Raw genomic sequence first — 16,526 nt, 5'->3', positions numbered from 1 at the left:
CGCTTCTTATTTCTGATCTCCTTTTTATTTCCAATGGGCTGGAGATACAAGGTTGGTAAATCCCTATCCTGTTCTCCCCCAACCCCACTCTATGTGTAATACTGACTCCAGGGAAAGAGGAATCAAGTTGCTGCTGCAGCAGCAGCATGAAGTGGGCCAAGGGCAGCTACTTGGCTTCTCTTTACCTAGAACCAAAGGTATTTCTGGGAAAAAGCAGATACCAATTGATACCAGTAGACTGTGCTGTTGCTGTTGGCAACTGTAGCTTCTTCTCAAGGGTAGAGCATCCCCATCTCACCAGGCTTTTCACTTATGTAGCTGGTATGAGCATAATACCAGCAGCATAAAGCATAGGAAAGTCACGGAAGTAATATAGTTGATTGATTACGGGGACCTAAATGAACCAGTAAGCTAAAGTAGGTCAAGAAGGTGGTGAGAAAAACACTAGAAAGACACAAACTTAGAAAAGACATGGACATTTTAGACCTTTTTAGTAGCTAAGGTAAATGGGGTATTTTAGCATGTAGAAAGTTCCCTTTAACTAAAACCATCCCAATCACTGGCCCTGTTCTTTTTGGCTCACAAAATTCCAGAATATTAGTGCTGGAAGGGCCCTAAGAAACCATTTGGTATAATAATACCTTCAAATCACAGAGGAGGAAACAGATCCAGAGAGGGGAAATATCACGTTCTCAGATTATGCATTTATTTCACTCTGTACGTTTGCAGTAAAGGCAAGACCAGAGAAGCTGCCTTGAAGGGCGAAATAAATACAAAGGGGTGCTGGTCCATCGAGGACAGCTCCTGGTGACCACAGTTACCTGTGAAGGTGCGACGGTCATCGTCTGAACTGTGCTCACTGATGCACAGGCGGGTAGAACACACTAAATTGCCAGCAAAGCAAGAGCAGACATTGCAGTCGATGTTAAAGGATGCTCCATGACCTGAGAGAAAGAGAAATAAAACGGTGACCTATAGCATGTATTTATGAAGAAAGCATAAATTAAAAACTTAATAGTTTTTAAAAGTTATAAAACAGAAATTTTTGAAGGATGGCTTTTGAATATACAAATTAGGCAGTTCAATCTGTAATACTTACATTTTCTTATTTACCTCTCATCATATCCTTCCAAACCCCTAATTTGCTGTCTCACCAGACTGATCCCTATTCTGAGAATGCTTCGCACACAGTTAAGAGTTCAAGTGTTAATTAATTACTATTTTCTATTAGTCCCTTCTTGAGGAGGTTTCTAAGAGGGTTCCTTATAAATCCTAGTGTCCTCTCAAATTTGTTGTTATAGTGCTGTCAAGTGGATTCCAACTCCTAGTGACCCTGGTACAGCAGATTGGAACCCTGCCTGATCTTTTTTGCACCAACCTCTCACCTTCCAGTGCTCTATCAGATAATATTCTATTGTAATTCATAGAGTTTTCATGGCCAATTTCTTCAGAAGTGAGTGGCTAGGTCCCTCTTTCTAGTCTGTCTTAGTCTGGAAGCTCCACTGAAACCTGTCCACCATGGGTGACCCTGCTGGTATTTGAAATACTGGAGGCATAGCTTTCAGCATCACAGCAACAAAAAGCCACCATAGTATGATAACCGACTGATGGGTGGGTGGTTTCCTGAGTGGGAAATGAACCTGGGCCATGGCAGTGAGAGTGCTGAATCTTAACCACTAGTCCACTGGGGCTACACACGACTTGGTAAGTGAGGGCATTTAGGAGGCAGAGAGAGAGGAGATTCACAAAGAACATTCATAGTTTGGAAAACCATGAACAGGAATAGCCACAACAGGGAAAGCCAGTTGAGTGGGAGGGCAGGAGAGGAGACAAATGTGGAGTTTGGTGCTGACATACTGAGCACGAGGGACCTGTGGCATGTTCAGGAGACGTTCAACAGGATACTGGAGATCCAGGTCTGAAGTTCAGGAGAGAGGAGGTTCTAATCCCAGCAATGGTGGGCAAAGGGTTTAGGGCAAACTCTTCTGCTGAAAGCAACCAGAAGAGCTGGGGAAAAAGTTCAGAACACCTCTTTGAAGGCATCAGAGGACTACCAAAGCAGTGAGGAACTGGGGCCCAAGTTCTAGGAGAGGACGGAAGCCAAGGAAAGTGAGCCTCACACTTGGAGCCAGCTTCCTCTCAAGGGGATTGTTAGTTCTGAAAGCAGAGGCCGAGAAGCTGAGTAGAGCTTCCGTGAACAGGGCTGGGGAGATCAACACTTGAGGGCCTGCCAAGAGGGAGGGACCCTGATAAATGTACCAGGCTTTTTGTTGGGACCCTGTGGGCTACACGCTAGGAATAAAGGTGAAAGTAGACTAAAGCCCAGCTTTGAGTCATATCAATCCTTGGTTGAATTAAAGTGATCCAGGCTTTCTGGGGCCCTTAGCCTAGAGCAGCCCACGACAAGCAAAAGTGAATTCTCTCTGATGGAAAAAATTCCATCCAAAAATAACTAAGCACGTAAAGACGCGTGCTCAGAGACATTTTCAGGGACAGACAACAGAAATCCCGGGGGATTCACATAATGGTGTTATCAGACCAGATTTAAAATAGCTATGACTAAGGAGTTCAAGGAAGTGAAAGAAAATATCGAGAATTTCAGCAGTTTCATAATTTGAGAACTCAAATTTACAGTATCTGATAGTAAGAATTCAATAGGTAAATTTAATAGTGGGTGAGACATAGCTGAAAAGAGAATTAGTGAACCAGAGGATAGAGCAGAAAAATATTCAGGCTGAGACACAGAATCAAAAGGATGAAAATAGAGGAAAGAGCATAAAAAACAAATGGGATATGAGGAATAAGATTTATAAACATGTAATTTTAGCTGGAAGGAGAGAATAGAGCAATGTTAGAAGAGAAAACGGCTAAGAATTTCCCCAAATTGATGAAGAAGTCAAGCCACAGACTCAAGAATCACCATGAACTTCAAGAAGATAAAAATACCCTCCCTAAAAGAATTTTTAAAAATCTACATGCCTCTTGTTTGTTTTAATTGACATCTAAAATATTCATAATAACTAATTGGTTGCAAGGCATGTACTTTCTACTATATTATAAATATTGATTCTTTCAAATAAAATTGTTCCATTGCTCTTTCCAATGTATCCAGTGGCAGCTAGATACCACAGTGATTTGATACTCACCAACATCCATTAATAAAATACATGACAAAGCTTTTCATTAATATTAAGAAATTTCAGATTCTCCATGAACACACACTACTATTCCAACACCTACCCTTAAGTTCTTCCTATTAAATTTTTTTTTGTGTTGGAAAGACTTTTATTGATCACCCTATCATAGTTCTTTATAACAAAAATATGTAATATAAATATAATGGACTTAAAAAAAAATCCCTTGACCATAAGGCTTGGAATGCTGAAATTTTGTTTTGGATTGACATCATTATAATTATTAGTAGTATACATTTAATTAAAACAACAAAATATACCAGAAATTTCATAATTATTAAATACAAAAATCACAATTGTATTAGAAATTCCTGTCTTAAAGAGATGGATGGGCTTGCATTATCTATTGCTGTGTAATAAGTTATCGTAGAACATAGCACCTTAAAATAACAAACATTATTTCACACAGTTTCTGATGGTCAGGAATCTGGGAGGACTTCACTGGGTGGTTCTGACCCAGGATCTCCCATGAAGCTGCAATCACACTATTGGCAGGGGCTGCAGCCACTGAAAGCTTGATGGGGCAGAGTAATCTACTTTCAAGGTCACTCACATGGCTGCTGGCAGGAGGCCTCAGTTCTTTGCCACATGGGACTCTCCAAAACGTTGTTCAAGACACAGAAACTGGCATCCTCCAGGGTGAGTAATCCAAGAGAGAAAGAACGACCAAGACACAGGCATGGTATCTTTTAACAACATCACTGAGACACAATTCAGATACCACACAATTTACCCATTTAAAATACAGTTCAATGGCTTTTAGTATATTCACAGAGTTGTGCACCCTTCTCCACTACCAGTTTTAGAACATTTTCATTATTACCCCCAAAAGAAACTTTGCTCCTTTGGTTGCCACTCCTCAGTCCTCTCAACTCCCTCAGCTCCAGGCAACCACTAATTTTCTACTTTCTGTTTCTATAGATTTGCTTATTGTGAACATTTCATAAAAATGGAATTGTATGGTAAGTGGTCCTTTGTGACTTGCTTCTTTCACTTAGCATAATAATTTCAAGGTTCATCCATGTTTTAGCATGTATCACTACTCCATTCCTTTTTATGGCTGAATAATATTCCATTGTATGGATATACCACTTTTATCCACCACCCATTTTCAGTTGATGGACATTTGGGTTGTTTCCATGTTTTGACTATTATGTATTGTTTTGCTACGAACATTCACGTACAAGTTTTTGTGTGCACATAGGTTTTCATTTCTTGAGTATACATACCTAGGAATGAAATTAATGGGTATATATTCCCAGTGTATGTATTACTGGGTGATATGATAGCTGTATGTTTAATCATTTGAGAAACTGCCAGACTGTTTTCCAAAGTGGTTGCATCATTTTACATTCCCTCCAAATTGTGAAAGGTTCCAATTTTCCCACATCCTCACTAACCCTTCTCATCCATCTTTTTTATTATAGCCATCCTATTGGGTGTGAAGTGGCATCTCACTGTGGTTTTGATTTGCATTTCACTGATGGTTAAAGATACTGAGCATCCTTTTGGCTCTGTGTATATCTTCTTTGAAGAAATGTCTTTTCAGATCTTTTTTCATCTTTTAATTGGGCTTTTTACCTTTTATTGTTGAGTTGTAAGACTTCTTTTATATTCTAATGCAAGTTCCTTGTCAGATATGTACTTTTCAAATATTTTCTCAATTTGTGTCTTTTCATTTATTTCATGATGTCCTTTGAGGCCCCAAAGTTTTTAATTTTGATGATGGTTATTTATGTTTTTGGAGTAATATCTAATAAACCATTGCCTACCCAAAGTCATAAAGACTTACACTTATGTGAGACTGATAAAAGTTTTTTAAAAATTCAAAATCAGGAATAAAAAAGGGATCACTGAAAAATCTAAAGACATCTCAAAGATCATAAGAGGATATACAAATAATTGTATATTAATAACTTTGAAACTTTAAATGAAATAGAGAACTTCCTAGAAAAGTAAAACTTAAAAATAACATAAGGAGAAATAGAATTGAATATTCCTATAACTAGTAAAAACAATTTTATAAATTAAAAACTATCCCACAAAGAAAACTCCATTGGCATCATTAGTGAAAATTCCAGTCTTTATAAATTCTTCCAGAGAAGTTTAAAAACAAGGATACACTCCTCAACTCATTTTATGGGAATCATAACCTTGATACAAAACCCAACAAAGACAGTGAAAGAAGGAAAATAACAGGCAAAGTCATTCCTGAATACAGTTGAAAAAATGCTGAGTGAGAGTAAGATGGAGTAAGCACATTCCTCCTGGTCTTTCCCACTGAACGCAGCTATTACACCTAGCCAGAATGCAGGGAGCAGAAGCTATTGGAGGACTCTGAACAGTAGACAGTGGCAGGAGAATTGGGGAGGAAAACCAAAATATGAAGTGCTGAACTGGTAATGAGTTCACCATTTTTTATCCTCTGGTCATTCTTCCACTTGACCTCAAACACAGCATGGCTATGAAATGCATGGCAGAGAGGGCTAAGTAAAACTCTGGCTTTCTGGCTGGGGAACCAAAAAGAGGAACCCAGGGAAAGGAATAGTACAAGGGAGATCATAGAGAGGAAGGAGCTTAGGAAAATGACCCCATGAAATTGTTTAGACTCTCCTGGGCTCAGCCCTGAGCTGTACTTAGGTTGATCTGGTCTTAATCAGCATAGAAAAGACTTGAAGAACTGGATTTACAGTCATCCAGGTCCCAGACTGGTGACTGAGTGGTGCGCACATGACACAGATCTGAATACCATTGCAAAGTCTGAAAATTGAAAAGTAATTCTAACCATAGCCCACAAAAGTTCAGTTGGAACTTACAAACTGAACCTAATTAGATTAACTGCATATTAGTACAAAAATATCGACATTCTTCATGGGCTTTCAACACAGAGTCTCACAGCAAAATATTCAAAATGTGCAAGATTTAATCTAGAATTACTTGGCATATGAAGAACTAAGAAAATCTCAAATAAAAAGATGATTAACATATGTCAATACCAAGATGACTCAGATTTTGGAATTATCTGACAAAGACTTTAAAGCAGCTATTATAAAAATGCTCTAACAAATAACTGTAAACACCCTTGGAACAAATGGAAAACTAGAAAGTTTCAGTAAGGAAATGGAAAAAATAAAGAATAAAAAAATGGAAATGTCAGAACTGGAAAATAAAAAAATCCAGAAATTAAAAACTCACTGGACAGACCTCAAAGGAAAATGGAGATGACAGAGGTAAGAGTCAGTGAACATAAAGATTGATTAGTAGAAATTAGTATGAACAACAGTGAGGAAAATAAAATGAAAAGAACCCCAGACACTGTGGAACAATTAAAAAAAAAAAGTCCAACATTTGTTCCATCAGACTTCCAGAAAGAGAGGAGAAAAGACTGAAGAGCTAGAAAAACATTTGAAATAATAACAGCTGAAAACTTCCCAAATTGCCAAAAGATATAAATCTACAGATTCAAAAAGGTCAGTGAACCCCAAACAAGAAAAAGGCAAAGAAATTTATACCCACACACGTTATAATAAAATTGCTGAAATCTAAAGAAAATTTAAAAATCTTCAAAGTGGCCAGTCAAAAATAACTTAAATGACAGAGAAACAATGATTTGAATGAATGTTGAATTCTCACAGAAACCATGAAGGTCAGGAGGAGGTGGCGCAACATTTTTAAGGTGCTGAAAAAAAGAAATATGGAGCCAGAATTTTATATCCAGTGAAAATAACTTTCAGTAATGAAGATGAAATAAAGACATTCTCAGATGAAGGAAAAGTAAGAGAATTCAGGGCCAGCCAACGTGCTCTAAGAGAATTGCTAAGGGAAGTTTTTCAGAGAAGGGCAATGACAACAAATGGACACCTGGAACATCAGGAATGAAAGAAGAGCAACAGAAATGACAAATATCTGGGTAAATATAATAGAGTATTCTTTTTCTCTTGTTTCTTTAAAACGTGCTTGATGTTTGAAGGCAAAAAAAGTAACAGTGTCTGCTGGGATTTTCCATGGGTGTAGATATAACATATAAGCCAACTATCATATAAAGGGGAGGGTAAAGAGATGGCAGTAAGGATTTTATATTCTACTCAAAGTAGTAATCTATTAATTTTAACTAGACTACGAAGTTCAATATGTTTATTGTAATCCTGAGAACAAGCACTAAAAACTTAATACAAAGAGATGTAGTCAAAACACAATAAATCAAAAGGAAACACTAAACAACATTCAAAGAACCCAAAAGAAGGCAGGAAAGATGGCAAAGGAACGAAAAAGAGGGGAAAAATGGAAAATAAATAATAAAATGGTAGCCCTAAATCCAAACATATCAATAATTGCTTTAAATGTAACTGTTTAAAATACACCAATAAAAAGACCAGAGGTTGTTGAATAACAAAACATAAACCAATTATAAAATGTCTACGAGAAACTCACTTCAAATATAATGATATCGATAGGTCCAAAGTAAAAGGATGGAAAAAGACACTGTGCAGACCTTCATATCAGACAGAGGAGACTCAAAGCAAGAAAAATTATAAGGGATAAAGGCATATAATAGACATAGTAAAAGGGCCAATTCACCAAGAAAACAGTATAATCCTAAATGTGTATTATGTAACAATAATGATCTCAAAATACATGAAGCAAAAACTGACAGAACTGAAAGGAGAAACACACAAATCCACAATCATAGTTGGGGACGTCAACACTCTTCTCACAAACCTCTGTAGAACTCATAGAAAGAAAATCAACAAGGATATAGAAGGAATGAGGAGCACCATCAACCAACTGGATCCAACCAGCATTTAGAGCACACTCTATCCAACAATAGCCTAATATACATTTCTTTCCAGTGCACATGGACCGTTCATGAAGATAGACCATGTCCTGGGTCATAAAACAAACCTTAACAAATGTAAAGGAAGGGGAAAAAAGTACAAGGTATGCTCTCTGTCCACAACGGAATTAAAGTTGATATCACCAATAGAAAGATATGACAAGAATGCCAAACCTTTGGAAATTAAACAAAACACTTCTAAAATAATCCACGAGTCAAAGAGAAAGTCTCAAGGGATATTAGAAAATATTTTGAACTGAATGAATGAAAACACAAATATAAATTGTGTGAGATGTAAAGTCATTTTTAGAGTAAAATTTATAGTATCAAATGCTTATTATAAAAGAAGACAGGTTGTTGAATAACTCCTCAAATAACTAATCCAAGTTTCTACCTTAAGAAACTTGAAAAGGAAGAGTGATAGAGGAAAAAATAAAACTGCCAGTATTTGCAGATGACAGGATTGTCTACATATAAAATTTTAAGAAATTTACCCAAAAAACTCATAAAATTAATATGTGAGTTTAGCAAAGTTGCAAGGTACATGGTCAACAAAAATCAATCTTATATGCATGTACTACACAGAAATTCCTACAGTACTAGAAATATATGGTTAGAAACTAAAATTTCAAAAATACCATTCACAAAACCTCCATACAAGTAAAAACCTAACTGAGATCCAGCCCTGATGGCTTAGTAGTTAAAGTTTGGTGTTCACCACTTTGGCAGCCCAGGTTCGCTTCCCAGGCATGGAACCACACCACCCATCTGTCAGTTGCCAGGCTGTGGCAGCGGCTCACATAGAAGAAATAGAACAACTTACAACTAGTATATACAACCATGTACTAGGACTTTGGGGAGGAAAAACAAAAATAAAAGAGGAAGATTGGCAACAGATCAGGGCAAATCCTTCCCTGCAAAAAAAAAGAAAAAAATCCCTAACTTAATATATAGCAAATGGAATCCACTAATATTTTTAAGGAATTATATAATTACTGAGTCTAATAATTATATAAAAACATATAGTATTTTATATAATGTCATAACCAAGTTAGGTTTATCCCAGGAATGAATGGAGGGTCTAACATTGACAAATTAATAAAAGTAACTTGTCCTATTAGTAGACTAAAGTTGCGAAAACGTGCTTATTTCAATAGATGCGTAACATTCAATATTTATCACAATAAAAACTCTTAGCAAATTTCGAAAAGGGGAAACCTCTATAAAGAAAAATAGCAAGTTACTGTTTATTCATGATATTAATTGTGTACATGGAAACATCTACAAATAAATTATTAGAAAGTTCTTTTTATATTCTGGATACAGGTCCTTTGTCAGATAAATGATTTGCAAATATTTTCTTCAATTTGTGGCTTTTCCTTTCATCCTCTTAACAGTGTCTTTCCCATAGCAAACTTTTTCATTTTGATGTGATCCAATTTATCAGTTTTTTAATGGATCATGCTTTTGGCGTCATATCTAAGAAATCTTTGCTTAGCCCCAGATTACAAAGATTCTCCATGTTTTCTTCTAAAAGCATTATAATTTCACATTTTACATTTAGAGCTAGGATTCCTTTGACTGAAGTTATTTACCACACATACAACTGATAATGGGCTCACAACCAGCATATCTAAAGATCTTCTACAATTTGCTCACGTCAATTTCAATATATACATATAATTATATATCAATATATGTATTCATATATATAAAATTCTAAAATGTCAAGTACCTAGGAATAAATCTAAAAAATGTTGTATGAGACTACTATAGAGTAAAGTATAAAATTTAAGAGAAATTAAAGACTCCCCAAAATGGAGAGATATACCATGTCCATGAAGTTTTAAAACTGATATTGTAAATCAATGAAGTTTCCCAAAATTGGCCTATAAATTCAATGCAATCATGACCAAAATCCTAACAGGTTTTTTGTGAATCTTGACAAACTAATTCTAAACTGTACAGGAGATGATAAAGCTATAGTAACAGAGACTGTGGTATTGGCACAGCTCAGACAAATAGACAGTGGAATAAGAGAGCCCATGAACACATCCACTGGCGTATGGACGTGTGATTTACAACAAAGGTGGCACTGCAGAGAAGAGGGAAAAGTGGTGCTGGGTCAATTACATATCCATATGAGAAATTCGTGACCTCAGATTAGAGAAAGATTTCTTCACGTATCAAAGAGCATTAACCAAAAAGGAAAAGACAAGTTGGACTAATTAAAATTAAAATATATCATTTGGAGCCAGCCTAGTGGCGCAGCGGTTAAGTTCACAGTTCCTCCTCAGCAGCCCAGGGTTTGCTGGTTCTGATCCTGAGTGTGGACCTACACACCACTTGTCAAGCTATGCTGTGGTAGGCATCCCACGTATAAAGTAGAGGAAGATGGGCACGATGTTAGCTCAGGGCCAGTCCTCCTCAGCAAGAAAAAAAAGAGGAGGATTGGCGGCAGATGTTAGCCCAGAGCTAATCTTCCTCAAAAAAACCCCAAAAACAAACAAAATAATATCATTAAATATCAAATATATTTGCTATAAATATTTGATATAAATATCAGTATTTATATTTGCTATAAATATAAAATATTGATATACATATATATAAATATCAAAAATAATATCATTAAGAGTTAAAAGGTGACTGGAACCAGAGAAAGAAAGGGTTATTGAGGATCTGAGCAATAACTAAGATGGCTGTCCAATGTTTTCAGACAGGAAGAAACTGTGTTCTGTTTTGCAGATTGATGTCTCTGTTTTGCAGATGTTGCTATACTGCAGAGAAACTTAACACGTCTGCAGCAAGACTCCTGCAAAATGTTCCAGCTCCAAGTGTCCTAAAGTTATCTTAAACTTATTAGCATCTTAAATTCTTCTCCTCTGGGAGGGTCCAAACAGCCGTTTTCAGATCATCTGATGTTTGTAATAGCATGTTTACCTGCTAAACGTGAGTCCTGAATAAGCACAGTTGTTACATAGTTGTTACAAATAAACCTGTTATCCTCTGCTCTCTGTTTATAAAGTCTCCACTAGCGCTGGCCGCAAAGACACTGCTTTTGGGCGATATCCCTGGTATTCTTCATTGCTTGCCCAAGCAATAAATCTTTTCTTCAGCTACTTCGGCCTTAGTTGTGCTTTTTGGCTCCCTACTCACCAGGAGACGAGCCCATCAAGTTCGGTTACAAAAAGGCAAGCCACAGAGTGGGAGAAAATATTTTCTACATGTGTAACTGATAAAGGGCTAACATCCAGAATATATAAGGAATCCAAACAAGACAATAAGAGAAGACAGTCAACCAAATACAAAAAAGAAGCAAAGATTTCACAAAAGAGGAAATCCAAATGGCCAATAAACATGAAACGATGCTTAACCTAATTATCAATCAAAAGAATGCAAATTAAAGCCACACTGAGATACTACTTCACAACAACTGGCTAGAAATAACAAGTTGGACAATGCCAACAGGGTTTCTCGTACACTGCTGATGGCAGTGTGAACTGGCACAATCACTTTGCAAAACAGTCTGGCATTATCTATCAACGAAGATAGCAATTCCTCTCCTAGGCATATGCCCTAGACAAATTTGAGTGCATGTGCACGAAGCTACATTCACAAGAATAGCATCATTTGTCATTGACAAAATAACCCAGACATCCATCAAGAGGAGACTGGATAAATAATATATTCCTATCACACAATGTTATACAGAAGAGGAATGGAAAGAACTACACCTACAGACAACAACAAGGAAAAATTGTAAAAACAAAATTTTGAGTAAAAGAAGCCAGACATGAAACAATTCATACTGTACAATTCTCTTATGTAAAGTTCAAAAACAGGACGAACTAATCTCTATATTCAAAATGCCTACTTAGATGGCAAAACAATATAAAAAAGCCAGGAACACATTATCATAAAGGTCAGAGAGGAGAGAAGGGCTTATAAACAGAAAGGGGCTACACAGGAGAATTTGGAGGTGTTGGCAATGCTCTATTTCTTGAACTTAATAGTGGTTATGTGGATATTTAAAATATATACACTAATTCATTAAGCTACACAATTATGTATGTTCAGTTTTTATGTATGACATTCATAGTAAAAAAGGCTTAAAATGTTTCTTATGAGGCTGAATGAGCATTCTAACCTACATGTGATATATTTAGTTTTGTTCAAAGATGTAACACTGCCCTTTTGGAAGTAGATGTGGAACTATTTACATCATCCCTTAAATGTTACTAAATTGGCAACTGGACACGGGAGAAGGGGAGCTCTTTCTCATCACAGAGAGTGGTGAAAATGCAGAGAGGACCCTCTTGGTAGGGAATATTTCTAACATACTTGCAACAAAGCTTGGATATTCTAATTCTAAGACAGATGGAGAGGTAGGAACATATAGAGACTTGTCATGATTCTGTGGCCTGAATGAAATAACGCACTATGACCGTCAATGTTTCTGAGCCATGCTGTCTTGGTTTTGTCCTCACAGAGCTCTCCCTCAGGAGTCGTACTTTCTCTGATAACCACTGAGCATGGAAGAGGCTAGGTTATTACATAAACATCATCAAAAATAAGCTCATGAAAAGATGCTCCACATCACTAGCCATCAGGGAAATGTAAAGCAAAACCACAGTGAAATGCCACTTGCTCCCACTAGGATGACTATCTTTGGAAAGGCAGACAATAGGAAGTGTTGGTGAAGATGCAGAGAAATTGGAACCTCATATATTGCAGGTGGGAATGAAAATGATGCAGTTGCTTTGGAAAACAGGCTGGCAGTTCCTCAAATGATTAAACATAGAGTTACCATTTGATCCAACAATTCTATTCCTACGTATTTAGCCAAGAGAAATGAAAACACATGTGAACACAAAAACTTGTACATGTATATTCACAGAACATTATTCAGAATAGCCAAGAAGAGGAAACAGCCCAAATGTTCATCAACTAACTGACAAATTGATAACTAAGATGTGGTATATCCACACTATGGAATATTATTCAGGCATAAAAATGAATGAAGTACTGGCACATGCTACAATATGGATAAACCTTGAAAGTATTATGCTAAGTGAAGGAAGCCACATAAAAGGACACATATTATATGATTGCATTTATATGAAATGTGTAGAATAGGCTAATCCAGAGATGGAGAACAGATGAGTGGCTGTGTAGGGCTGGGAAGATGAGGGGGTTAGAGGGTGACAGCTAAGGGGTACAAGGTTCCATTTTTTGGGTAAAGAAAATTTTGTAAAATTGATTGTGGGAATGATTGTACAACCCTGTGAATATACTAAAATCCACTGAATTGTACACTTTAAATGAGTGAATTGTATGGTATGTGAATTATATCTCAAGAAAGCTTTTAAAAGTGTCATCATTCCATCATGCTATTGAGCATTTCTGAACAACCCACCTTGGACCAAAATACCCTAGTTGTTTTCTTCTTTTTAAAGATTGGCCCTGAGCTAACATCTGTAGCCAATCTTACTTTTGTTTTTTCTTCTTCTTCTCCCCAAAGCACCCCCAGTGCATAGTTGTATATTCTAGTTGTAGGTCCTGGCAGTTCTGCTATGTGGGATGCCACCTCAGCATGGCTTGATGAGCGGTGCTAGGTCCACACCCAGGATCCAAACTGGTGAAACCCTGGGACACCAAAGCAGAGCACGCGAACTTAACCACTCGGCCAACACAACTTGGACCAAAATACCCTAGTTTTTTTTCTGTTTGTTTTTTTTTAAAGATTTTATTTTTTTCCTTTTTCTCTCCAAAGCCCCCCGGTACACAGTTGTATATTCTTCGTTGTGGGTCCTTCTAGTTGCGGCATGTGGGACGCTGCCTCAGCGTGGTTTGATGAGCAGTGCCATGTCCGCGCCCAGGATTCGAACCAACGAAACACTGGGCCGCCTGCAGCGGAGTGCGCCAACTTAACCACTCGGCCACGGGGCCAGCCCCAAAATACCCTAGTTTTTAACACCAGACTTGACACCTTAACAGAAACACTGCATTGATAAGACAGAAAAATACAAGAAACTCTTCTTTGGATGTTGGTGTGTTGGTGAAAGGAGGCTTCACTGACGCCTCACTGACACGGTTACACTCATGCGGCATCCTGGGGCAGTGCATCCAGGAAGATGTGGGATGGGTAAACATTTCTGTGTGTGTGTGTAAAGTGCTTGAAAGGTAATTTTGAAAGGGAAGGTGGGGAAAGAGAACTAGAATGAAATCTCTAGGCATATTCTCAGGTGGATCAGTTCTAGGAAAAAACGTGAGGATCTGGAAACTGATTCCCTTAAAGCCATGCACGTCTGAACTTCCCGTGGAAGGCCTTCAGGCACCCAGTTTGCAGATCTGAGCTGTAGTTCAAAAGCCTCGTCTTTCAAGACCATAATCTCTGCTATGAATTGACAAAGCTTCCCTAGCAGCAAATGCCAAGAATGTGACTCTGATTCTGACACTGAGCTGTGCCGGCCTCCTCCAGCGATGAGCCATGAATGCTTCAGCCTCATGGTCTAATTTTCATGTGGGAAGAGCTCAGGAAGGAAGAAGGGAGGCCCACGCTGGTTAATATATCAGATTATCATCCCTCTATGCTAACAATCTCCTTCTACCAAGCGCCCTAGCGATTCTGCTGCGTGGGGGAGTGGTCAATACTGCCCAGTACTGCAAGGAAAAGAAAGAATGCAGAGCAAAGGACAAAGAGGACAGTGTCGTCAGGAGACACCTGGGTGGCATGGTGGGAACAGAAGCCAGGCTAAGTGGGTTAGAGACTGATCCGGAGCCAGAGAGCACAAACAACATTCAGGAAGCTCAACTGAGGAAAGAGATGGGCAGACAGCAAGAGGCAGACCTCAGAGCTGAGGAGGGTTTGCTTTCAGGATAGGGCAAACTTGAGAATATGTGTGGGATGAAGAGAAGAATCAAGAAGGGGATGTGGAGAGAGAGGGAACCGAGGAGCCTGAGAAGTTGCGAGGGGACACAATGAAGACACAGGGGAGGCACGAGCTTTGAATCGCGGAAGGACGCCTCTTCCTCCGAGGTGCTCAACAGCAGGAGCTCTGGGGAGAGTTTTGGTGGACACGGGACTGTTTATGGAGCTCAGATCATCTGACTCTATTTCTCTCGAGCTCTGGTGCCAGAATGAGAGGTAGGTGGCCGAGAAAGAAGACAGGGGAAGAGCGGGGCCCCAGGACCCCAGAGAGGGCTGGAGAATCAGCTGTGGGGAGTGGCCTCTGGAGTCAGTGAGAGGTGACTCAGTGGTCAGCTAAGCCTGGTGGGGTGGGGAAGGGGCAGCTGGGCTTAGCTGCGTGGATCTGTAAGACCCTGCTCTTCCAGCTGGCGGATGGCAGAGAGGTGAGCAGAGGAGGGGGCTGCCCAGGGTTGGAGAAGTGAGAAATGTGGGAAAAGTTCCAGGGTAGAGAGGGTCAGCTGTGAAGTCCAAGGTCCTGGCCTGGAAGGAGGAAAGTAAGGCCTGGGCAGAGGGTAGGCTTTGAAGAGAGAGGCCAGCCAACAGAGGTCAGGAAGATGATGCTGAGCAGGTGGAGGAGGACGGAGTGGGGAAAGGAAGGAGATGGAGCAGATTTGAACCATGGGGATATGTACAGTATACGGCATTGTCTGATAAGAGCCACTAGCCTCCTGGGGCCTTGTGCCTGTGGCTAGTCCAAACTGAGCTGTGCTCTAAGTGTATAATACATACACTGGATTCTGAAGACTCAGTGTGAAAAAAAGAACGTTAGATATCGCATCAATAAATGTTTAAAATGGGGCTGGCCCGGTGGCGTAGTGGTTGGGTTCACGTGCTCTGCTTCGGCAGCCCAGGTTTGCCAGTTTGGATCCCGGGCACGGACACGCACACCACTCATCAAGCCATGCTGTGGCAGGCGTACCACATATAAAATAGAGGAAGATGGGCACAGATGTTAGCTCAGGGCCAATCTTCCTCAGCAAAAAGAGGAGGATTGGTGGCAGATGTTGGCTCAGGGCTAATCTTCCTCAAAAAAGTAAAATAAATATTTAAATTGATTATTTGTTGAAATGATAATATTTTGACAATATTGGGTAAAATAAATTATATCATTAAAATTAATTTCATCTGTTTCCTTATACCTTTTTAATGTGGCTACTAGAAATATTTAAATTACTCAGGTGGCTTGCATAATACTCCCGTTGCAGGGCACTGGCACAGATACTCCCTCCCAGGGACATGAATTGTCTCTGTCATGTCTGTGGCCCCAGCACCTGGAACAGGGCCCTGCACAGAGAGGGCTCAGTGATGGTGTGTGTGTGAAGTGGTCATTGGAGGAGAAAGTAAATTCATGGATGAATGAGAGACGGGATGAATGAGGATTCTACAGCTGTTGCAGGACGTGGTCAGCTCGTTCTAAATTGCTGAGGATTACGTCTGAGTACACACATGACGGAAAGGGAAAGGGGAGTTAGAACTGAGGAAAGCTCACTGAGGCTTTGAGGGAGGGGGTCTCAAAGAGCATTTG

At 39.0% G+C, this 16,526-nt stretch overlaps 1 protein-coding gene across 8 annotated transcripts in view; it reads right to left on the bottom strand.

The window, feature by feature from the left end:
• The window catches only part of RECK (reversion inducing cysteine rich protein with kazal motifs), a 97,791-nt gene that overhangs the window by 22,051 nt on the left and 59,214 nt on the right, over nucleotides 1–16,526 (bottom strand). For all 8 annotated transcript variants that reach the window (XM_070595723.1, XM_070595726.1, XM_070595727.1 and 5 more), the window contains one exon: nucleotides 822–944. In XM_070595723.1, the coding sequence (XP_070451824.1) occupies nucleotides 822–944 (123 nt within the window). The remainder of the gene's footprint in view (nucleotides 1–821; nucleotides 945–16,526) is intronic.

The sequence above is a fragment of the Equus przewalskii genome, chromosome 26 (genome assembly GCF_037783145.1).
Source record: "Equus przewalskii isolate Varuska chromosome 26, EquPr2, whole genome shotgun sequence".
NCBI lineage: Eukaryota > Metazoa > Chordata > Mammalia > Perissodactyla > Equidae > Equus > Equus przewalskii.
The sequence above is the reverse complement of the archived record's forward strand: the minus strand, read 5'-3'. Positions and strand labels throughout refer to the sequence as shown.